At 34.7% G+C, this 26,607-nt stretch overlaps 1 protein-coding gene and 1 pseudogene across 1 annotated transcript; one reads left to right on the top strand and one right to left on the bottom strand.

Annotated features, from left to right (window-relative positions):
• The first annotated feature begins 485 nt into the window (after positions 1-485).
• LOC125855358 (zeatin O-glucosyltransferase-like) lies at positions 486-15,651 on the top strand (annotated as a pseudogene).
• Positions 15,652-15,869: 218 nt separating this feature from the next.
• On the bottom strand, positions 15,870-17,428 carry LOC125855359 (zeatin O-xylosyltransferase-like). The gene is made up of 2 exons (XM_049535077.1): positions 17,089-17,428; positions 15,870-16,590 (listed from the first exon to the last, which is right to left on the bottom strand). The coding sequence occupies exons 1-2, from the start codon at positions 17,403-17,405 to the stop codon at positions 15,870-15,872; spliced, it is 1,038 nt and encodes a 345-aa protein (XP_049391034.1). The 5' UTR covers positions 17,406-17,428.
• Between the last annotated feature and the right edge of the window lie 9,179 nt (positions 17,429-26,607).

The raw sequence follows: 26,607 nt of genomic DNA, 5'->3' as shown, positions 1-26,607 counted from the left end.
ATGTTGTTGAGTCGTCCCTGAATATGAGCAATGAAAAAATCAAGGTGTGTTCCCTCTAGGAGGATAGTTTGAAGATAATCAAAAGGTAAAAAGTGCATAGGCTTTTGTCTTATGCAGTTGTAGAGAACAAAAGAAATGCTATCCAACCTTTTCATGTATATGGTACATCAAAATCATATATTGTCATTTGAGAGTTTACAAGATCTACAAATTAAATCATTTATCATAAAATAAGCTCATGTTGGACATATGGATTAATAAGAAAATATTATGATAAATGCATGACTCAACACATACTTTTATCTAATCTGCATAAACAACATCCAATAATTCAAAAATAATAGTATAATAATTAGTAGTTACAAATCTAAATGACATGTGAAAGAGATGGATTTGCTATTCACTCCTCCTCTTAACTTCACACATTTGCTATATAACCCCCTGCTTCTTCCATGAGAAAAAACTCAATCAGGACACATGGAGGATCCAATAGAAACACGAAACTCCAATCTTTCTACTTCCATGGAGAATTTACTAAACCATGAACTTGATCATGAAGTAGTTATAGTCATGGTTCCATTTCTAGCTCAAGGCCATCTCAATCAACTTCTTCAACTTGCCTGTTTAATCTCCTCATCATATGATCTTCCACTTCCATGACATTCCACTTCCTGAATTTGCCTCACCTCCACCTGACTTTAATGCCTTGAGCAAATTCCCATTACATCATCAGCCATTATGGGATGCATCTTTGTATCTTCACGAGCCCATGGCTTCCTTTTTACGTGATATCTCCTCAAAATCGAGACGAGTCATTGTTGTTCATGATCCTTTTATGTCATATATGTTGGAAAAATAAGATAATATCTCAAAAATAAATGTTTTATAAATAAATTATTAGTTACTATTATATTAAACTATCATTATTTTTATTATATCTTTAAAGGTATGTTAATATATTGTTTAATGGCCTAACCGTTTTTTGTCATTAATATATGATAATGCAAGACCTTTAATGGATTAATGGTGATTAACATTTTACCATATTTAATCACTACAAGAAAAGTGTGAATTACATGGGGATTTTTCTGGGGATTTTTCTGGGGATTAGTATGAAAATTTGCAAGATAATAAGTTTCCTACGGATTTTTGTACTAATCCCAGGAAATTCCCATGTAATTCACTGTTTTCTTGTAGTGAATGTTGGAACGTTATTGTTTGAACGTTGAATTGACTTGAGTATATATGTATATATATATATATATATATATATATATATATATATATATATATATATATATATATATATCTTCTCTTCCTAAGAAAACAGATACAGATGAAAAGTGATGAAAAGAACATATTTTTAAATAAGTTTTTCCTCCTACGTCAAGATATATTTTAGTGCTGGTTTTTTTTTTTGATTAAATCTTTGTTAGTTTCTGGCTCCTAGTTTTATACTCCCTCCGTCCACAATTAATTGTCATGGTTTCCTTTTTTAGAGTCAAACAATAAGAACTTTGACCAACATTTTACGATGTATATTTTCATCATATTAATATGCAAAAAATTGCAACTTATAGTACTTTTCGTATAGTTTTTGAATATCTAATTATTTTTTTTAAAATATCGAATTAAAGTAATTTAATTTAACTTTAAAAATTAGTCAAATTGACTTTCGAAAAGCGCAACATGACAAATAAAAGTGGACAGAGGGAGTACTAGAAGAGTTTGTTGAATCCTGGGGATACACCTATACCAGGTGAAATATCCTTAAGGACAGTGTCTCTCGACACGCCTCAAGCTATGAGAAGTTCCTACAAAAGTTCGTGGTGAAGCATAAGGTTTGGTGAATTCAGTACAAGTGTTCGTGATGAAGGTATTTTCTGTAAGATTTACAATAATCTTAAGGATATTTAACTTTTATTTTACGGAAAATCAATTACAAAATTTTGATAAAACTATCTGATTACATTTAAAATTTTCATTGCTCACATTGATTTATGAGTATCATGGGAAATCACTTTCTGTGAAGAGGAGGTAAAGTTTTTCTGGTTCTTGGGTCTTTTCTACTGAAGAAGAGACATCGAATTTCCATTCGTAAAACAAGTAGAAGATAATTGGATCTTTGCATTCGTATGAATAAGGTATATAACAAAACTATATGTTTATATGTTAATGGATTTGTGTGTGGAAATTAAGTAATCATACCCCTTAAGATCGTAGAAGATTCGGAGAAATGATAATCCCATCAAGTACTAAGCGAGATGATATAAATTGTTGTGGTCATTTCTCAAGCGAATTTTATGACTAATGTGTGAGATTGGGTGATAAAGTTGAGTTGTAGGCAATTTTTGTCCCAATAAAATTGATGTGTTCCACACCCAAATTGAAGAAGAAGAAAAATTTATATATATTTCTAGAACTACTCAAGTTCTTAGAATGAAAAAGTTCTTCTTATTAAACTCACATATTAAAATATTGACATTATTTTAGGTGGCATGCATATGAATTTAATATTTATGCTAGTTTGATTCTTGTGGAATTATGAGGAAAAGTTTAATGAAGATTTTACTTGAATTTGATAAGGTATTGACAAATATGACATGTTTGGAGTTGATGAATTTGTAACCATGTTTTTGTTTATGCTTAATGTTTTAAGTGATAGATGCATGACAATGTTAATAGTTATATATACTTGATGGATTGAGATAATTTTTGGCGTATTAGACTTCTAGTCTGTTTAGTTTAATTTTAGAATAATAAAATAAATTTGATATATCGTAAATTCTTATATTCAAATTCATTAGTTTAATATTTTATGTACCTTTGGTATATTAATTATGTTTAAATTCCTTGCTAACGCTATCTTTTGAAAATTGCTAATTGAATTCAATTTGTGAAAATTTCTTCTAATATTTGTAAGTGCAAGAAAATAATATTGTCACGAGAATTATTTTGAATGTGGTCTTTATTATAATCCAGAGTTTAAAATCTTTTCAAAAGATTAGAGGTGACAAATTATATTTATAAATAAATTTTTTAGACATATGAACGTATATTTATTGAAAAATATTAAGATGCAGTTTTGATATATATTTTAATGTATAAATTTGCAGGTTATATACAAAGTTGAAAATAGTATGAATTGTGAAAAAGGTTATTCTTCTATTATGAAATATTTTAAAGTGTAGGGCTTACTTGTTAATGATGTATTATGAACTTAGGGATTTAAGGTTTTGATTGTGTCCTAATATAATGTTGTATATATATATTTGTGGTAATCAATTGTGATTTGATTGAATGCAATGTTAGAATTGGAAAAAATAAAATAAAGTATTATTGAGTTTTTAAAAGTGAAATTACTTCTAATGTTCTTGTTGTTGAAAATGATATTGATTCTTCATACATTATCTTTAAAAGAATCTTTGGTAATACATGAGAGGTACAATAAGTACAATACTAAATAAATTGAATATTTTGTTGTACAAAAAGGGTACAATATATGATGAAAAATGTAAAAGAAGTTGGTACATTTTTATGAATGCCATAATATAAAAACAATTAATTAGAATTAGTTGTTGTGGAGTTGATTAGCGATGAGACTAAGTGGTTAAGACAATTCTTAGTGTGTGATCCAATTGCAACCAATTTTTATGTGACTAAATTAGATATATGTGTTTGAGACACAATGTGATGAAAATACTGCAATGAGATTAATTATTTACGTAAATAAATTATGTGTAGTCGGAGGTGAATCTGATCAATTCACTGACTAATGAAACATCGAGGGGAGTAAGACTTTTTGTCATTTGAGAAGATCAACAATGATGGTAACCCAACCTATGTGATTGGAGATCTCATGAATTAGGTTCATATGGATAATAACAAGTCATTAGTTGATCAAGTAAGCACTATAAAGTTATGTCCCTCCTATGATGTGTGAATATAGTGCAACAGTCTGCAAGGCAAAGTGAGGTTGAGTTAAGCTCTTAATCCAAGTCATATCCTTTATAGGTGGTGTATTGTTCTGCAGAATACACTTGATGATTGGACCTATATGAGTGTGAAGTGGTGCCGCTTCTATGAAATTGTGACAGATTTCTAGAGCATTCATGAATACCTGGACACGTGCATGGCCTCTTACCACAAAACCGCGATAACGACAAAGATTGTGCGAGTATAATGAGATAGAATAAGACGCTGGACTTACAAAAGAATTATTGGTTCATAGAAGTTCTAAACTTCACCAAATTATTCTATAAGTTTATTCTTGTTTTATCTAGGTCTGGTTCACATAGTCTACGAACACCAGATTCGATGCATTAGACTCATATGTGAAAACCCAACAAAACTTCTTACTTTATTCTATTCTTTATTATTCATTTTGAGATATGTAGGGAATTGTTTGAAAAATAAGATAATATCTCAAAAATAAATGTTTTATAAATAAATTATTAGTTATTATGTTAAACTTTATCATTATTTTTATTATATCTTTAAAGGTATGTTATTATATTGTTTAACGGCCTAACCGTTTTTTGTCATTAATATATGATAATGCAAGACCTTTAATGAATTAATAGTGATTAACATTTTACCATATTTAATGTTGGAACGTTATTATTTGAACGTTGAATTGATTTGAGTATATATGTACATATATATCTTCTCTTCCTAAGAAAACAGATAGAGATGAAAAGTGATGAAAAGAACATATTTTTAAATAAGTTTTTCCTACTACGTCAAGATATATTTTAGTGTTGGGTTTTCTTTGATTAAATCTTTGTTAATTTCTGGCTCTTAGTTTTATACTAGAAGAGCTTGTTGAATCCTGGGGGATACACCTATTGTTATCTCATGTATTTAGGTTAGTCAAAAATACAGAAACAGAAAAAAGATTAAATAGACAGAATGCTTTTAATCCGAGTCCACAAAAACCACTCTGTTTCCTTAAGATATTTAATCCCCTCACTGTACCCGAGGTCGCAGATTAATTCCTCCCAAGATAAAACGGATTAACCTGTTAGAGAAGTAGCGGTACCTCAAACTTTAATAACTTCAGCGAACGCAAGAACAGCAACAAGAGCACACACAGACTCAGTCGATTGACAATTTTGTTTATGTAAGAAAATGTATGAAGAGAGGAAAAACTTTCAGTGTTCGAAAAACGGAAAAAGGCCTCTTATTTATAGCCATTTACAGTAAGGAACGCGTCTGTCCAGACCCATTTTTTAAGAACTTTGTGTCTTTAGGGAAACATAACGACTTTTCGGAAGGAACAGGTCCCTTCAGAACGTTTTTACCGTTACGCGTGAATTTCAAATAAATTCTGTTGCGCCAAACTAATTATGTTATTTAACAAACATTTTGAATTAATTTTTAAGAGAAGGAAATGAATTAACAAGATTGATTAAATAAATTTTGTCCAAAAATATTATCAATCAATCACATCATTTGCCAAATCCAAATCCAAATCCAAAACCAAAGCCAAAGCCGAGGCCGAGGCCGAGCAAACGACGACGACGGCGCGAGGGGCACCTTCTTCTTAACCCTTTAAGAACTAAAGGAAGTGTTTCCTAATATAACGACAACAATTTCCTTTCTTCTACCAATATGGTAAAAATGGCTTTTCATTTTCCCTCCAAAATTGGTTCCCCCACTTTCCATTTTCTCTTCTTATTTCCCATTCACACCTTGATAAACCCAACAATCCCCCACATGAATGGGGAATGGCTATAGTTAAAACATATGCATGAAAAACTTGTGTGTCTTGTAAGTAAGGGTTAATCGCATCTGGATAAGTAGGTTTTCCTTTAAACTTTCCGTAGTGAACATATATCGGATATACTCGGTCAATCGATAGATTTGATATCTTTGAACCGTCGAGCTTTGGTGTATACCTAGACAACATAAGTCACACAATCAACCCTTGAATTGTTTTTGGTTCTCATTGTTTTGTTCGTTTAAGCCATGAACACATCTTGATTAATAAGTGCTTAGAGAACTGGCCTTATCGGATTCTCCTAGAAACGGCTTACATTTCACACTTACATAGGTGGTTTCTAAATGTGTTATCCCGTAGATACACTATTTGATATACCATGTATCAAACTTAGAAACCATTAAAAAGTCCTTATGCCTTTATCCTGGTTACTGAACATTGTCTCATCATGAGAATGGACATAAAATAATTTTTACCAATGTTGAACCGTCATTTATGACTTTGTTTTATCTCCTTGATCCTAGATCTTGGGATCTCCAGTCTTCTAGGTAGAGTTACCGTCATGATGACTTGTTCTCGGCCATAGTCCCATTCCCATCGCTAATCTCTCAACTCGCTCTCTAGTTAGGCCTTTTGTAAGTGGATCCGACACATTATCCTTTGACGTTACATAGAAATTGTGATAATTCCACTAGAAAGTAGTTGTCTAACAGAGTTATGTCTTCGTCTTATGTGACGAGACTTCCCGTTATACATAACGCTACCAGCCCTTCCTATTGCAGCTTGACTATCGCAGTGTATGCATATAGGGGCCATTGGTTTGGGCCAAAATGGAATATCTTCTAAGAAATTCCAGAGCCATTCAGCTTCTTCACATGCCTTGTCTAAGGCGATGAATTCAGACTCTATTGTAGTGCGAGCTATACATGTTTGTTTGGATGATTTCCAAGATATTGCTCCTCCACCAATAGTGAAAACATATCCACTCGTGGATTTCGTTTCAGTTGACCCATTAATCCAATTTGTATCACTATATCCTTCAAGAACTTCTAGATATTTGTTGTAATGCAAAGCATAGTTTTGAGTGTCTTCTAAGTACCGCAAGACTCTCTTCATTGCCAATCAATGATTTTGATTGTGATTACTTGTGTATCGACTCAGTTTACTTATAGCGCAGGCTATGTCTGGTCGTGTACAATTCATGACATACATCAAACTTCCCAATACTCTGGCATAATCCAATTGAGACTCACTTTCCACCTTTATTCTTAGCAAGATTAAGGTTCACATCAATTGGGGTATTTGCCTTTTTGAAATTCAAATACTTGAACTTTTCAAGTACCTTTTGAATATAATAAGATTTAGACAATGCTAGACAGTTAAGAGTTTTGTGAATCTTAATTCCCAATATCAAATCGGCTACTCCTAGATCTTTCATATCAAACTTACTAGCGAGCATACGCTTAGTAGCTTTTACATTAGCAATGTCCTTTCTCATTATTAGCATGTCATCCACACATAGGCATACAATGACTTCCTGATCCAGAGTGTCTTTAATGTAAATGCATTTATCACACTCATTGATCTTAAATCAATTTGACAACATGGTTTGATCAAACTTTGCATGTCATTGTTTCGATGCTTGTTTTAGTCCATAAAGTGACTTAACAAGTTTGCATACTTTCTTTTCTTTATCGGGAACTACGAAACCCTCAGACTGTTCCATGTAAATCTCTTCCTCCAGCTCTCCATTTAAGAAGGCGGTTTTCACATCCATTTGATGGATTTCAAGACCGTATATTGCAGCTAGGGCAATTAACATCCGAATTGATGTAATCCTAGTCACTGGCGAGTACGTGTCAAAATAATCAAGACCTTTTTTCTGTCTAAAGCCTTTGACAATAAGTCTTGTTTTATATTTGTCAATAGTTCCATCATCTTTTATCTTCTTTTTGAAGATCCATTTTGAACCCAAGGGTTTGTTCCCTAGAGGAAGATCAACCAACTCACAGGTATGATTGCTTAAGATTGATTCAATCTCACTATTGACAGCCTCCTTCCAAGAGGTTGAGTCGCTAGACAACATCGCTTCCTTGAATGTTTGAGGCTCACTTTCAAGAAGGAATGTTACAAAATCATATCCAAATGAACTAGTTGTCCTTTGACGTTTACTGCGCCTTGGACTCTCTTCATTGGTTTCATTCTCTTTTGGTTCTTCTCGAGGTTGTTTAGACCCCCCACTAGATGACCTAAGTCTAGTTTTATACGGATAGATATGTTCAAAAAATTCAGCATTATCTGATTCCATTACCGTATTATCATGAATATCCGGATGTTCGGACTTATGAACCAAAAATCGACATGCCTTACTATTTGAGGCATATCCAATGAATACACAATCCACAGTCTTAGGCCCTATTTTCACCCTCTTAGGTATAGGAACCTAGACTTTGGCTAGACACCCCCACACTTTGAAATATTTCAAGTTGGGTTTTCTACCTTTCCATTTCTCATATGGAATAACATGTGTCTTCGTGAGAGGCACTTTATTGAGTATTCGATTTGTTGTAAGAATAACTTCCCCTCACAAGTTTTGTGGTAAACCTGAACTTATAAGTAAGGCATTCATCATTTCCTTTCAAGTTCGATTTTTCCATTATGTAATTCCATTAGATTGGGGAGAGTAAGGAGCAGTAGTTTAATGGATTATTCCATTTTCCAAACATATTTCTGCAAATGGAGATTCATATTCTCCACCTCTATCACTTCTGATCATTTCGATCTTTCTATCCAACTGAGTTTCAACTTCAGTTTTATATTGCCTAAATGTGTATATTGCTTCATCCTTACCAATTAGCAAATAGACATAACAATATCTAGTGCAATTGTGACGACCCAAAAAAACGAACTAGTGAAACTAGAGCCTCACATGTGAGTTTGGAGTTGAGAACTTGATGAAATGATGAGAAATGACAGTGACGTCCGGAAACTAGTCATTTGAACTAGTAAGTTGTAAGGGTCTTGTCGTTGAAGTTTGGAGTGTTGTTTAAGGGCTTAAGGGGTTGATTAGCTAGTTCATTAATCACCTTTATAAGCTAGCAAGACCTTAAGCTAGGTCATGAAATCATTTAGAACCGAGACCCTCAAAACAGTCCCCTAAAAACAGTTTTTAGTTTTAAGTTAGGAGTGAGGGTCAACTTTAAATGGTCATATCTTTTAGCTCAAAATGAATTAGGTGGACCATTACCTATCCAATTAAATATATCTGAGTCCTCTTTCCAACGCCACCGAGTTTGCCCTTTTCCGATCTCGGGGTAAAAAGTTATGCCCAAAATAGTGAAGCACTGTCAGCAAGGACGAGCTTAGACGGGTTTAGTGGAAACTTTTAAGTGGGTCCTTATTTCTTTTCCTAAGTTGAGGCCCTTTTATTATATGCCTTTCCTAGCAATTATAAAACCCTTCTAGACCAAATTCTTTCATTTTAAGTCACTCCAATTAGAATTAAAAAGAACTCACCTCCTCTCAAATACTTTTCTCTCTACAATCCTCCATTTTTAGAAGGTCAAGAACTTGAAGCTAGGGCTTGGATTGAAGGTGGTTTCTTCATCAATTTTCTTGGGGAATCTTAACAAAGGTATGGTGACCCTTGATCCTTCATTATCTTTCCTTCAAGGAGTCCATTCAAAAGGGTTTCAAAAGTCCTCAAAGAACAAAACTTCTATTTTCTATTCTGGGTATGGGTTCATGGGTAAAATGTTTTCAAAGTCATTATATTGGTGAATTGAAGTTCTATTTATGATTTTAAGATGATTTTTATATGAAACTTCTTCAAGAACCCATGTTTTCATTAAAAGCCTAGAATTTGCAAATGAAGTGGGTTTAATGCCTATGATTTAATGTTGATGAAATTGTGTTTAGATTGGATTGTATTGTTGATTTATATGGTTTTCTATACCTATTTATGATGAATTGTTGGTATATGGATAATTGAGGATTGTGGCCTTATAGGCAAGTTATGGAAGAATTCTCTTGTTGTAAGAAAGATGGTTGGGACTTGAGTGTTGTTGATTATGGCTTTGGAGGATGGTAAGTTGGCTTAATCTCATATTATGGATAAAAAAATTGTTCTCGCTTGGTTTGATCCACTTATGGTGGAGGTGTTTAATTATGGAATGTATTGTGACCATGGCCTTGAAGGCATAGTATGAGAAATATAAGTGTTACATGACATTTTTATGAATGGACATTTAATGGAGCTAATGTGATCATGTTATGAACGTAAATGTGTTATTATTGAAAGGATTTTTCTCAATTTGACACTCATGAATGTTGATGATAGAATATGAAGGATTCTCCAATTTATTGCATATCTCGAATTGGTAGAGCTTGTGCATCATTTTCTTGTTTAAATGATTATATTATTGGTTGTTGAATCCTCGGATCGGTAGGCTAGTAGCACCCTTCCACTCATGATAATAATGAACCTTGGAATCGGTAGGCTTATCGCACCCTTCCATTAATGATAGTAATGAACCTTGGAGTCGGTAGGCCTATGGCACCTTTCCATGAAGGTTAATGATGAGACTTGAACCGGTAGGCCCATGGCACCCTTTCAAGAGGAGTTAATGAGCTTTCCTAAATGAACCTTGAAACGGTAGGCTTAAAGCACCCTTTCACGTGTTAATGAATGTAATTTGGAGTTGGTAGGCCAATGGCACCTCTCATATGTGATAATGTCAAGGTAACGAACTATTCTATGGGAATGTAGGCTAAGCACCGAGTGGATTTGGTTAGATGGAAACTCCCCCAATGGTTAGGCATGAGTTTCAATGATCGTCTACCTTATCCCATAAACTATGTGCCCGCATAGGTAGCTAGTGGATCCATTAAGCTATATATACCGGTCTTCCTTAGGCAAGTAGACCACCTCTTTACGGTGTGGGGACTTATGACACCGGATTCCATGACAAGCTCTCATGGTCTATGTCGGTTAAATGCTTACTTCCCATCATGTGAGATTTCATTATGGTTTCTTGATAGGCTCTACAAAGTGTAGGTAGTAGTATGGGATGCTACCTATACATTGCACGAGTAGGCTTGGAGAGGGTCATAGTGAGTTTCTCTAAATCCTAATGTATGTGACACAATTGTGGCCTAAATAAGGTTATTAAAGAATGTTGGCTCTCAAATGCTTAATATGAGATGCATGCTATACTTGGGTTATATTATGAGTTATTTTCCCTTGTCATGTCTTAATTAATGATATACCTCTTATGTATGAATATTGTGCAAAGGTGAAAGAAAGGAATGATAAGTTACTTTAAGTGACCTAAATGTGGTGCCTTAGTATGGATGGTGGTATGGGACGCCATCCATACATTGCACGAGGTATAGCATAAGGGTTGCTTGAGGTGAAGGTCCAAGGTAAAGGTTTTCATGTTGATATTGTTTAAAGGTGATATTATGACTTACTTGATGTTTATGCTTGTCTTGTATGTCTTTTATGCAACTGTTCATGATATTTCAAAAAGTGGCATAATGCATGGTTTCTAGCCAAAAATTTCCCTTTTAAAGCATGTTTTGCATGGTCATCATACTTAGTACGTAATTGTGCTAATTCCATATTTCTCTATTTTCTACTAGTGTAGGTTCCGGAAAGTGAGCGGGTTCTATAGTAAGCTTGGAACTTGAAGTTCTTCCAAGATCTTGTGGTATGTCCTCATATGTCGAAGACAAGACTTTTCTATTCTAATTTTATGATAAGGTTCTTGTAATAGACTTAATGAACTTCTTTTGATTGTAAAGGGTCGTGTCCCTACTTATGTTTTGTGATTGTGTCTAAGATGGCCATGTAAGACTTAGACTTCCGCTGTGTGTTTTTAAAGTTGTTTTAATGAAGCTTGAATGTTTGGATGTAAATAAGTTTTTAATTCCGCAATATTATCATTATTGAATGCAATGAATGACTATGTGGCTTGTATAAGACCCCTTCGGGGTCGAATACGCCTTGTTACGACTTGGGGGTGCTTCCGGGTCGTGACAGCAATCATCAATAAAAGTTATGAAATAATTTTTTCCACCACGTGTTGGTGTTGACTTCATGTCACAAATGTCAGTGTGAATCAGTTCTAAGGGATATGAATTCCGTTCAACAAATTTATAAGGATGTTTAGCATACTTAGATTCAACGCAAACTTGACATTTTGATTTATTGCACTCAAATTTAGGCAAAACATTTAAGTTAATCAGTTTTCACAAGGTTTTGCTATTAACGTGTCCCAAACGTTCATGCCATAAACATTTAGACTCAAGCAAGTAAGAAGAAGCAGAATCTTTATTCATATCAACTGAAATTACATTGAGTTTAAAGAGGCCCTCAGTGAGGTAACCGTTTCCTACATACATCTCATTCTTACTCACTAAAACTTTATCAGAAACAAATACACATTTGAATCCGTTCTTAGTCAGAATTGGCATAGAAACTAAGTTCTTGCGCAATTTCGGAACATACGAGACCATGTTCAAAGTCACCACCTTGTCTGATGCATCTTTAAGAGGACCTTGCATGTTCATTCCACTTTTGCAACAACGGAGTTTGCCATAAACAACTTCTCGTCTGCTGGTGCTGGAGTATATGATGCAAATAATTCTTTGTCGGCACAAACATGGCATAAGGTGCCAGTATCTATCCATCATTCGCTTGGATTTCCAACAAAGTTGCATTCTGAAAGCATTGCACAGAGATCGTCAATCTCTCCTTTGGATTCAGCCAAATTTTCTTGATCTTTCTTCTTGTCCTTCTTGGGACCCCGACATTCAGTAGCCGTATAACCACGTTTGCCACAATTGAAGCAGCTTCCCTTGAATTTCCTCTTAGGAGGATTGCTTTTTGGACCAGATGTTTTCTTTCTTTCCTTTGATTTTGTGGGAACTTCTTCAACTATATTTACTCCAGATATTGTTGAATTACCACGCGACCTCTTTTCGGCGCCCTTGTTATCCTCTTCGATTCTCAGTCTTACCATGAGATCTTCAACAGTCATCTCCTTGAGTTTATGTTTCAAGTAGTTTTTGAAGTCCTTCCATAATGGAGGTAACTTCTCAATAATGGTAGCCACTTGAAAAGCATCATTCACAACCAATCCTACATTAAAGATTATGTGAGTATTAAGAGTAGACTAAATATTTCCAACATATGTATTAAATAAATTTATACCTTCAGCAAGGAGATCATGGATTTTGACCTGCAATTCTTGAACTTGGGTGACGACGGTCTTATGGTCTATCATCTTATAAACCAGAAACTTTGCCACAATGAACTTCTTCATTTCGACATCCTCTGTTTTGTACTTCTTTTCTAAAGCATCCCAGAGTTCTTTTGAGGTTTTGACATTACTGTACACATTGTAAAGATCATCTTGTAGGCCACTCAGAATATAATTTTTATACAAAAAATCGGAATGTGTCCATGCTTCTGTTACCAAGAATCGTTCTTCAGGCGGAGTTTCATTCGACATAATAGGAATATTCTCATTAATGAACCTCTACAGACTCAACGTAGTCAGATAGAAGAACATTTTCTTCTGCCATCTCTCGAAGTCGACTCCAGAAAACTATGCAGGTTTCTCCGCCGGTGCTAGGGTAGTACTTGAACGATTGTGTGCAATCGATGTTGCTGCAGCACTTGCTGTTTCAGCATTTACTTGACTTGAATTAGTCATTTGTCTGTCACAAATGGCAGACAATTTTAGTATGTGAAATACTAACAGTAAAGAATAAATCCTTACATAGGTTGTTTCTGATTTAACAATAAAGTTTTTATGTTCTTTTAATCGTTAATCGAATGAATTTTAAAAATTCAAACAGAGTAAAAAACCATAAAGGTTTTAATCACCAGAAAACTTAAATACAGAAACTATTAAATTTCTTAAGATTGTTATCTCTTGTATTCAGGTTACTCAAAAATACAGAAACAGAAAAAAGATGAAATAGACGAAATGCTTTTAATCCGAGTCCATAGAAACCACTGTGTTTCTTTAAGAAATTTAATCCCCTCATTATACCCGAGGTTGCAGATTAATTCCTCCCAAGATAAAACGGATTAACCTGTTAGAGAAGTAGCGGTACCTTAAACTTCAATAACTTCAGCGAACGCAAGAACAGCAACAAGAGCACACACAGACTCAGTCGATCGACAATTTTGTTTATATAAGAAAATGTATGCAAAGAGAAAAAACTTTCAATGTTTGAAAAACGGAAAAAAACCTCTTATTTATAGCTATTTACAGCAAGGAACGCGTCTGTTCAGACCCATTTTTTCCAAAACTTTGTGTCTTTTAGGAAACGTAACGACTTTTCGGAAGGAATAGGTCCCTTCAAAATGTTTTTACCGTTACACGTGAATTTTAAATAAATTTTGTTGCGCCAAATTAATTATGTTATTTAACTAACATTCTGAATTAATTTATAAGATAAGGAAATGAATTAACAAGATTGATTAAATAATTTCTGTCCAAAAATACAATCAATCAAATCATTTGCCGAAGCCGAAGCCGAGGCCGAGGCAGAGCGAGCGACGACGACGGCCCGGGGGGCACCTTCTTATTAACCCTTTAAGAACAAAAGAAAGTGTTTCCTAATATAAGGACAAGAATTTCCTTTCTTCTACCAATATGGTAAAAATGACTTTTCATTTGCACTTTGCAATGACTTTTCATTTTCCCTCCAAAATTGGTTCCCCCACTTTCCATTTTCTCTTCTTATTTCCCATTCACACCTTGCTAAACCCAACACCTATACTGGGTGAAATATACTTAAGGTCAGTGACCCTCGACACACCTCAATCTTTGAGAAGTTCCTACAAAAGCTCGTGGTGAAGCATAAGGTTAGGTGAATTCAGTACAACTGTTCGTGATGAAGGTATTTTCCGTAAGATTTACAACAATATATTGTTCAGGATATTTCTTCCCTTCCCAATGCTGAATCGAATATATTTAATTGCATTTCAGTTGTCACTTTGTACTGTTCTTTATGCTTATTTAGTTGAAAGTCAATCCAACTTGGAGAAGAATTGCTTAAAAGGCTACCACCCCTTGAAGGAGCGTTGTCTGATGAAATAAAGAACTTAATGGATATTTAGAGTCCATATATGGATATTAAATCAGGTGATATCCATAATACAAGTAAAGTAATTGAAGGTGAGTTTCTTGATTTGCTGGCACAAGTAGAAAGTAAACAACATTGAGCAATTGGACCGATTCTGCCTACTAAACTCGATAAAATATCGAATACCAACAATATATGTTTGGAGTGGCTGACCAAACAACCTTCAAGATCAGTTCTTTATATATCAATGGGAACATCAACTACATTTTCCGATAGAGAAGTCATGGAGCTAGCGATGGGACTTGAACAAAGCAAACAGAAGTTCATATGGGTGTTGAGAGAAGCCGATAGAGGAGATGCCTTTACCAGGGAAGCTAGAAGATTTGAGCTTCCAGAGGGGTTTGAGGAAAGGGTAAAAGAAGTAGGCTTAATGGTAAGAGAATGGGCACCACAACTCGAAATCTTGGCTCATTCTTCCACAGGCGGGGTTCATGAGTCATTCTGGATGGAATTCTTGTATAGAGAGTATTACCATGGGTGTGCCTATAGCTGCTTGGCCTATGCACTCTGACCAACCGAGAAATGGTTTCCTGGTGACGGAATCACTGAAAATAGGCCTGGCTGTAAGGGAGTGGGAGAAACGCGAGGAGCCAGTAAGTGCATCCACTATTAAGAAAGTCGTTAGGAAGTTGATGGCATCAGAAGAAGGTGATGCAATTAGGAAAAGATCAGAAGAATTGGGAGAAGCCGTTAGGCGTTTCACAGAGAAAGGGGGTTCTTCTCGAATAGATCCTGATTCTTTTATCGTGCATATCACAAGATAGACTTACTTTTCAACAGAAATTTCAAGTTTATCTGTCACTTGTCTGGCTTCTATGGCTATCAGTGAGTTATTGCTTTGTATTTTTCTCTTAATGGTCCTGTTTACATTCCTCAGTTGGTATGTACTAGAGTTAATCAAGAACCTAATACGTTGTTCGATTATTCAGTTGTAGTAGAGCATTACAAAACATAAATTTTTAGTTGTGAAAAGCAAGTCTATCTAGTAATATGAGCAATGAAAGAATATAACTCCAGTTGAGAAGCACCTCCTTTCTCTGGACTCCCTTACTGATGCTCCCAATTCTTCTGCTCTTTTCCTAATCTTGTCGCCTTCTTCTGATGCCATTAACTTCCTCGTAACATTCTCAATGGCGGATGCAGTGACAAGTTCCTCGTGTTTCTTCCACTCCCTAACGAGAAGGCCTGTTTTCAAGATTTCTGTCACAAAGAAAGCATTAGGTGGCTGTTCAGAATGCATAGCCCAAGCAGCCATTGGTACCCCCGCAGTAATACACTCTATGCAAGAATTCCATCCGCAATGACTCATGAACCCCCCTGTGGAAGAATGAGCCAAGATTTCAAGTTGTGGCGCCCATTCTCTGACCACTAACCTGAAACCTTCTATTCTTTCTTCAAACCCATCTGGCAACTCAAATCTTCTAGCTTCCTCACTAAAAATATTACCTCTTTCACCATCTCTAAACACCCATACGAACTTCTGTTTGCTACGCTCTAGTCCCATCATGAGCTCCATCACTTCTTTATCAGAAAATGTAGTTGATGATCCAAAAAATACATAAAGAACTAATCTTGGAGGTTGGTTATCAAGCCAATCTGAACATTTGTTTCTCTTATATGATACATGATCTACTTTAGCAGGCAGAATCGGTCTAATTTCCCATTGCTTTTTGTTTTGTGTACTTGCAAATTTTTCCATTATACTTGTTGGAATTGAAATAATCAGGACATCATGCGGAAGCTAATAATTGCACAACTTTTTAACGACTACATTGTGTATGTTATGGTATTCTTGTAGGAAAGAAAGGATCTTCAATTTATAGAAGTTTAAAACATTACTACAAGAAAGGCAACAACAACATACCCAGTGTAGTCCCACAAATGGGGTTTGGAGAGGGTAGAGATTATGTAGACCTTACCCCTACCTCATAGAGACTCCCTTGGTTCAAGAAAACACAGTCCAAAGTAGTCTCGGGAAAGAAGTAGCGGAAGTACAAGAAACAACAAATAATAACAAAAATAGCAGATAGTAGCAGAACAGAAACTACAATAAAACAATACAATAATCAGCTACAAGAAACAATAGATAGTAACAGAAATCAAAGTACAAGAAACTACAGGAGTAATACTACGACTACTAATGTGAACGAACATCAAGACAGTGCACTGATGCCGACTATCCTTCTACCCTAACCTTTTACGCCAAGAAAGGATTAACCAAATATGATAGAAAATAAGGACAAATCATAACAATACCTTCAAGTATTTTGTTTGAATTGTATAAATCAACAGCTCTTATATCTCTATACTGAAGTTGAAACTCAACTAACTTGTTGATCTCTTCTGGTGCATCAGGTTCAAGTATAGGTAACTTTTTAAGTAAATCTTCATCAAGTGGAATAGGCATTCCATTAGGTACACATATAAAACTAGAATACATAAAGAAAACAGAAACACATTTAAATTTATAAGACTCAGCATTATGCAAAGAAGTAACATCCTGAACATTATATGACATTAAAACATCATGAACAACGACAACTCGTCTTGATTTAGAGGAGATGTCACAAAATAACAAAGATATAGGGTCGCGAAGAAGGGTGCAAGCATTATAAGATGGTAAGAGTTGCGATGGGAATTTGGTGAATGCATTAGGATCAGGTGCAGGGGAGGCAAAATCAGGTGTTGGGATATCATGGAAGAGGATTTTGGCTATGTCTGACAGATTTAACCCATTGGCTTGAACACGAGCTTGATGATTGTAATCTAATGGAAAATGTTATCTTATTGCAGCAGGTTAGCAGGGAACATATACAATACATTAGGTGCTAACTAAGGAAAGAAATTAAGATTGATTCCTATTAATCAACATTGATTCCTATAAATCTGCTACCTAAATATACCTATGTATATTACTAGATTTAAGTCTATATACATTCTATAACACTCCCCCTAAAGGTGGAGCATATATATTGATCATGCCCAGCTTGTTACAAAGATAATCAACTCGAGTTCCATTCAATGCCTTTGTGAGTAAATCAGCTACTTGCTCTTCTGTCTTCACTTAGCCAGTGGAAATCAAGTTTTCCTGAGTATTCTCACGAATAAAATGACAATCAACCTCAAAATGTTTAGTTCTTTCATGATACATCGAATTTGAGGCAATATGCAAGGCAACTTGATTATCACACCAAAGTTTTGATGGTGTATGATGATCCAACCCAATTTCAGTTAGAAGATGATGTATCTACATATTCTCACATGTAAACTGTGACATAGCTCTGTACTCAAATTCTGCACTAGATTGAGATACAACACTTTGCTTCTTACTTCTCCATGAAACTAGGTTCCTAATGTGAGGCCAAAAACATATATTTTAATCATCATTTGCCTCACATTTATTATTTATATTTGTCCTTTTTTATCATGGATTTTATGAATTGTGCTAAATAGTGTATTTTATTTGTAGGAGTAAATTGGTGTAAAGTTGAAGAAGTTTGAAGCTAAAACAAATTAAATATGAAAAGTTGAAGAAGGAAATCAAGCAGGTAGCTTAATGGATTAAACTTTCTAAAATAATATATATGTTAGGTTGAAGTAGAATTGGAATTGGAATTGGAAAATTCCACGTGACAGTCACCGAAGAGCCGCAACAGCATGTTGAAGGCGGTGGAGCACTGGTTCACGCCGAAAATAAAAAGGAATTCAACTCCTTTATGGTTTTGAATTCCTAATTTGTTTTGGACTCAATTATTTTATTTAGGGTTTTCTATATCTATAAATAGTCCATAGAAATAATTATTTGGGAAAAAAAAAACCAATATAGAATAAGGAGGAGGCACTTTTGAAGAGAAAGTCGTCAATACTTTTTAGGGTTCTTTTCTTCTTCTTCTTCTTATTTTCTTAGAGATTAGTAGCTAAAGCCCTTGTTCTGGGGCTGTAGCTACGGAATCAATGTTGATTATTTAAGGTTTTCGAATTAATTCTTGGTTGTCATTATAAGTTACTTCTATATTCTTGTTTTAGTATTTTGTACTTGATCACCATGAGATAAATATATTGTTTAATCTTAAAATCGAACGAGGAGGGATTAGATAGACCAGAGTATATAGAGAGCTCGATTCACCCATTAGATTGAGGTGATTAGTGTTCAGGAGTGACGCCCAAACGAACACCTTGCTTGGTTATGAAAAAGGATGAAATATAAATGTTCGCCAGTTAGTTTATCTATCCCCGCTCAACGATATAGTTAGATGGCTAATTGGGGAAGGCGGCGAGAGGCAAACCACCCAGACCATACTATCAACCCTATAAACCAGTAACTTGAAAACTGAAATTAATTCTAAGCCAAAAATATGATGCATGAAATTCTACACATGCTGCAGCCCTGGGATTTTCCAACTATTGTAAGTAATTTTATTATTTTGTTCTTGTATTCTTCTCTTTTGGTTCTCTTAACTAAATAAATTAGATCAGTATAATTTAGTAAAAATAGTTAATTGACAAGTCCTTTGGGTTCGACAATCTGGTTCTTTTAAGAGCCACTATATTACTTGCGCGACCGAGTACACTTGCGTGTGCAATTGGGAGCAACAGTTCCCTCCAACAAAGACACAATAGCCTGTAGTCGATCTCCTATCAATTTTAGATCTGGCATAGTTAGCATCTGCAAAACACTCAACACGAGTATGACCATAATTGTTATACGATATCCCAAGTCCAGGGGATCCTTCCAAGTAACATAAAATCTGCTCCAAAGCTACCCAATGATTGATTGTAGGCGAGGACATAAACTGGCTGACAACACTTACTGCAAAAGCAATGTCGGACGAGTCACACTGAGGTAGTTTAATGTCCCAATACACCTCATGTATCTCTTGGTATCATCAAAGAGATCGCCGTCATCTTTCATAAGCTGCACATTGGGAACCATTGGAGTACTGCAAGGTTTAGCTGCTAACTTTCCGGTGTCTGTAAGAAGATCAAGAACATACTTTCTCTGAGACAACAGAATTCCCTTCTTGTTTCTATTCACCTCTATACCCAAAAAGTATTTCAATTGACCCAAGTCTCTCGTATGAAACCTAGTATGCCGAAAAGATTTGAGGGAAGAGATCCCCACATAATCACTTCCAGTGATGACAATGACATCAACATACACAACTAGTAGGATAGTGCCAACTGCTGATTGTCGATAAAAGACTGAGTGATCACATTTGCTCATTTTCATCCCAAACTCTAGGACTACCTCGCTGAACTTCCCAAACCAAGCTCACGGACTCTGTTTCAAGCCATACAAGTACTTCTTCAAATAAATCACTCTCACATACTCCCCTTGAGCAACAAAACCAGGTGGTTGCTCCATATATACTTCCTCTTGAAGATCACCATGAAGGAATGTATTTTTTATATCCAACTGATGTAAAGGCCAATTTTCAGAGGCAGCTAGAGAAATGAACAAACGAACGGAAGTAAGTTTGGCAACTGGAGAGAAAGTGTCTGAATAATCCACCCCATAAGTATGTGCATACCCTTTAGCCACAAGCCTGGCCTTAAGTCTTGCCACAGAACCATCTGGATTTACTTTAACTGTGAACACCTACTTACATCTCACTAGGTAAATCCACCAAATCCCACGTGTGATTTTCCTCTAAGGTATGTATTTCCTCAAGCATCGCACCATACCATCCAGGATGATTCAAAGCTTCCTTCATTGTTTTGGGTACAAAGATAAAGTCTAAAGAAGCAACCAAGGACCTTGACGTAGAGGATAAAAGGTCATAAGAAACAAAATTAGCAATGGAATATGTCGAATGACAAGTCATTTTACCTTTGCGAAGAGCAATAAGGAGATCAAGATCATCTGAAGGATTGGGTGAAGAAAGATTTAATAACAAAGGAGCCGATGCAGAACATGTATCACCGATCTCTCATCTTCTTGAATAAATTTGAACAATTGGAGGTCTTGCCAGAGTAGAAGATGTAGGCCCAGTAGTCAAATGGTGTTCAATAGGGGAACTAAAAGATTGAAGGACATCATATGATTGTTTTGTCACAACACAGGTGTTTTGTCACAACACAGGTAACTTGATAGACTAACCATTCATATTTCTCCCCCTGAGTTGTTGAACTAGAAGGTGCATAGAAGAATGGTCTCATCTCTGAAAATACCACATCATTTGACACCAAATATTTACCAAGCTCAGTAGAATAGCATCGATACCCCTTTTGAAGGCGAGAATAACCCAAGAAACACACTTTAATGTTTAGGGTCCAACTTGGTAACAGATAGCTGAACATCTTGAACATAACATGTGCTTCCAAACACCTTAGGCTCCACTGGAAATAATGACTTGTTTGGAAAAAGAACTTTGTAAGGCACATTACCAACAAGCTACAGTCGATGGCATGCAATTAATCAAAAACCAAGTTGTAGAGACTGCATCGGCCCAAAATTGTTTAGGTACCTTCATTTGGAACAAAAGTGCTCGAGCTGTCTCAAGTAGATGCCTATTCTTTCTCTCGGCAACTCCATTTTAAGAGGGTGTATCAACATATGAAGTCTGATGGAGAATACCATGTTGTCTCATGTAGGTCTGGAACAATTCTGACATATATTCTTTAGTATTATCACTCCTTAGAATAGCACCGAAGTATTGAACTGAGTTTTAACCTCAGCACAAAAGGCACAAAAGTGAGTAAACACTTCAGAACGACTCTTCATAAAATAAAAGTCATTCGAGAGAAATCATCCACAAATGTGACAAAATACTTATATCCAGTTTTGAAAACACAGGACATGGTCCCCAAACATCAGAATGAACTAACTCAAAAATCGACTCCACCCGCTTATTAATCCTTGGATTTGTTGAGCTACGATGGTGTTTGGCAAATTGATATGACTCACAATCCACTGAAGAAATATTCTGAAATTGGGGACAAAGCTTCTTCAACGTAGGCAAAGGAGGATGTCACAATCGACAATATGCCTCAAATGGAGACATGACACTAGAGTAGACAGCAAATCAAGGCTCCCAATATTCATCAAGAATGTAGAGATTATCAGATACATGTCCTTTTCCAATAACGTTATTTCTCTTCAAATCACGAAACAAACAATGACCAGGAAAGAACGAGATATAACAGTTTAGATCTCTGGTAAGCTTACTAACATACATCAAATTAAAGGCTAACTTTGGTAGACCTAATACAGATGACAAGGTAATAGAGGATGTTGGTTTTACAGTCCCAGATCATATAATCTTACAGAGTGAACCATCAGCAACTGTCACAGGAGAGAGTGCTCCATGTGATCGAAAGCCAGAGTATATATTAGGATTACCTGTCATGTGATCGGTGGCACCTGAATCGATCACCCATTTATTCAAAGAGTATATAAGGCATGTTTTTCCCGACTCAACAAGTGTAGTAACTGAAACAAATTTGTTTTGTAAGTTTTGATATTGTGAGAATTTTGCAAACTCTTCTACTGAAACCAAAATTATCCGAAGATATAGGAGTCACAATTTTAGTCATTTCCTCCAAATATTTTAGTAGCATATGAACTCATCAACAACAAGTATAACCAGAAGCATGTACGTTAGTTCATGACCCCACAAGCACAGATGAATAGAGTCAAATGATTTTATCAACCAAGAAACCAATTGTCGACCCAGAAATTGACTACTTGACCAGTAGATTAGAGTAAGCAACGAACAATAAAATCCCTAAATAAGTAGTTCAGAAAAAGAAATCATGAACCAGCAGTTTATCCACACAACACCAATTATCTGAACTGAAGTAGAAGCTAGCAGCCACGGAACCACAAATCACAAACCAGATTCAATGTCGCAGAACAGATACAAACCTGGAAGTGAAGAGCAGACTTTCCAAATCGAGTTTTAAAACCAGAACAGACCTGAGATTCGCCGGAAATGACGAGCCGACGCTGGAAATTCAAAGCCTACCCAATTCAGTCAGAACATACACCTTCATGTGCCGGTGCATGATGAATAGGCAAACTGTACGAGCAGTGTGTGACAGTCACTCGCTTTACACCCAGATGCTAGAGAGGACTGGTTTGGCCGAAAAATATACTCCACCTCCTTCTGTGGTGGCGGTGACACAGACTGACCACTCTAAATCAGTGGATTAAAAATCCAAACTTCTTCCGTAGCACAGCCAAAACGACACAAACCAATAGGCTCTGATACCATGTAATATAATAGAAATGTTGTCTTATTACAGTCGGTTAGCATGGAATCTATACAATACATTAGGTGCTAACTAAGGAAAGAAATTAAGATTGATTCCTATGAATCAACAGTGATTCTTGTGATTCTTATAAATTTGCTACCTAAATATAGCTATGTATATTACTAGATTTAAGTCTACATATATTCTATAATTAGACCATCTCCAACCCACCTCTATTTTACTCTCCATTCTCTATACTTGGAGAGTAAAATAGAGAATGGGCGTTCCAACCCACCTCCATATCACTCTCTATTCTTCATATGTAGAGAGGTGAATAGTAGTTCTTCAAATTTGGAGAACTATTCACACTCTCTATTTCACTTTTTGATTATTTTATTATTATTTCTATTACTTCTAATTAACATATTATTTTACTATAATGTCATTAATTAAATATCAAATATTCACAATTCATTTTAAATGTAATATAATATTTTTAAAAGTATATTATTTAATATATACTACTTTCATCCCGAATTAATAGTATTTTAATTTTTTCTAATTTTCGTCAATAATATAATTTTATTTTATTATTAATTTTCACTGTAAAGAATACACAAAATTAAAATGATAAGATGAAGATTTTAGTTTGAAAATACAATACATAATATGATAATTTAAATACAAGATAACAATATAATACAATACATAACATAATAATTAATTCGCGATAAAACAAAAATCATGCATAAAAGATGTTGAACGTGCATTCGGAGTTTTGCAATCACACTTTGCAAGACCGTCACGTTTTTGGAGAAAGGAAGTGCTACATGATATAATGACTACATGTATTATACTGCATAACATGATAACTGAGGATGAATGTGATCCTAATGCACCAATTCAAGATGTCGTAGAGGCTCCAACTCCAACGACAAAAATGGTGGTAGATGAAAATCTCCGATTTGAACAATTTTTAGCTAAAGATAAAAAAAAAATAGGGACAAAAATGCTCATTTTGAACTTCTTAATGCATTAATAGAGTATTTATGAGAGCAACGTAATAATTTCAAATTTTGGGAGTTTATGTAATTGTATTTCACGTTTATTTGAATTTATCCATTAATTTGTATATTATATAATATTTTCTTGCAATTTATGTTATTTAAAAAATTAGAATAAAACATAATTTTATATTAAATAAAAAATTTGAAAAAAAAAATTTATATCACATAAAAATTATATAAGTAATTATTGGGGAAAAATAAAGGATTTATCTATGAAAGAAGAAAATAAAAATGAAATAGAAATAATAATATAATATTGAGGAGAGAGAAAAAATTCTTTTTTAGAAAGTAAAATAGAGAATTGGGTTGGAGCTGATTGTCTGAAAAAATACAGAACTCTATATTTGGAGAGTAAAATAGAGTATAGGGTTGGAGATGCCCTAAATGAGTAGCTGAGCCAATAAAGTGGACAGGAAGATCATATGATGAGGAAAATATGAAGGCTAGTTGAAGTTGTTGATTGAGATGGCTTTGTGCTGGAAATGGAACCATGATTATAGCTACTTCATTTTCTTGTTTTTTCAACATTTCAAGATTGTTATCCATGGAGAAAGGAAAAAAAAACAAGTATTGAGAATTGAAGTAAAAGTAAATTGATGAAAACTTTGATGATTGAGTTTGGTGAAGTTGTATTGAAAGGTTTATATAAACATACAAAATAAATATAGTAATTTTTTATTCTTGTCATTATGGACAATTTCGTATGTTAGTACGCCATAGGTTGATTATTGAAATTTATTCAATTTGGAATAGAAATGATATTTGACTTATTTGTCTGTCGTGCACTCCAAGTTCATTTATGCTTTGCATCTCTATTAATAGTCAAAAACATACCTCAATCGATGGTGAGCTGATCAAATATTTGTTACCAATTGATAATAGACATATATAGATCAACTCAGTATCAATGTGTATTTTAATTAAAAAAAAAAGTAATAATTGAGATATGAATCTTGCGAAAAAGTGATAGTTTGAATGTGCATTTTATAACTCTATCTTTTATTCATTTAAAGCCACCAAACAAGTGGATGAGAGGCATTACCCTACCACCTTTTAACTTTTCAAAGAACTCATCTTTTTTTGTACTTTTAGTTTCTAGCCGTTCATTCAAAATGAAGAGGCTACTGCTAAAATATGATAAGAGTAAATTCAGGTGATTTTTCATATTCTTTTGATACCCTTAGTAAATATGTCAAGAGTCAAAGAAGATGTCTGCCCCACAATTCTGATCTAGTAGTAAGAGCGTAACACATAATGTGTAGGTTAAGCACACGTCCAGTGTTCAAATCCTGTTGTAGACAAAAGCTTTGCTATTAAGTGGAGAAGAACAAAGAAGCATGCTCATTATCTACCGAGTTTTGACCTGTGTACCAACAACCCTCCTGGACTCGAGAGAATGTCTAAATAATTATAATCTATGGAACATTTAATCCTCAAATACGACACACAACACAGGTTCAAAACTGGTTGCACAAAAGAACTAAATAGTTAAGTGGAGAAGAGTAAGAAACATGCTCATTAACACCGAGACACACTTCTATCACATATAAAACATTGAAAGTAAGCCCAAAAAGACTAATTTAAGAATCAAAATAAGCGAGAAACATTGAAAGTAAGCCCAAAAAACTGAAAGATCGAACCAACGGAATGAAGTGTATCAAGACCGCCATTAGAAATTTCTGGAACCATTTCAAATGCACTCCAAGATGAATTATGTGCATTAGCAAGGTTTTTCCGCCTCTCTTCCATAAAGAGACCGAGAGTAAAAGATTCAGTAATTTTTTAAGATGAAAAAATATAAAAGAAATCAAAAACTGAAGTGATTGAAAGAAATCTACCTCTTAAATAACTTGAAATCATTTATTGGAAAAAGAAACGATTTGAAATTCAAAATTAGATTAATGAAAGTAATTGTGGAGAGATTTGTGGAGTGAAAAAAGGAAGGAAAATCATTGGTAGAAGATTTCAAATTAATGTATCCGAAAAAAGGATTAATGAGCAAAAAAGGGGATTTTTGATATTTTATGAAATGGTAGGAAAAATAAGAAAATATGATAATAAATGATGTGTAGTTAGATAATATTTCCAAAAAATTATAATTAGTTGTAATGCACCACATACTTTTATTTAATTTGCATAAAAAACTGTCACGCCCCGAGCCTACACCCTGGACGTGGCCGGCACTCGAAGACCATTGCTGGTCCCCAAGCGAACCCTCATCCTGGCTGACTCCAAGCGAAATACTAACTTAAGCATACAAGAGCTTAAAACTGAATAAGAGTTTATAAACTCAACTTTACAAATCTTTAACTCAAAAGAAAACTCTGTATAATAGAATATATATACAACTCGCCATAAAAGGCAACTTTAGTCTTCAAAACATTTAACAAAATAAATGAAGACACTTCTGAAACTCTATTGTCTATCTATGAAGCCTCTAACTGATAAAGATGGAAG

This window comes from Solanum stenotomum, chromosome 2 (genome assembly GCF_019186545.1).
Source record: "Solanum stenotomum isolate F172 chromosome 2, ASM1918654v1, whole genome shotgun sequence".
Taxonomy (NCBI): Eukaryota; Viridiplantae; Streptophyta; class Magnoliopsida; order Solanales; family Solanaceae; genus Solanum; species Solanum stenotomum.
The sequence above is the reverse complement of the archived record's forward strand: the minus strand, read 5'-3'. Positions and strand labels throughout refer to the sequence as shown.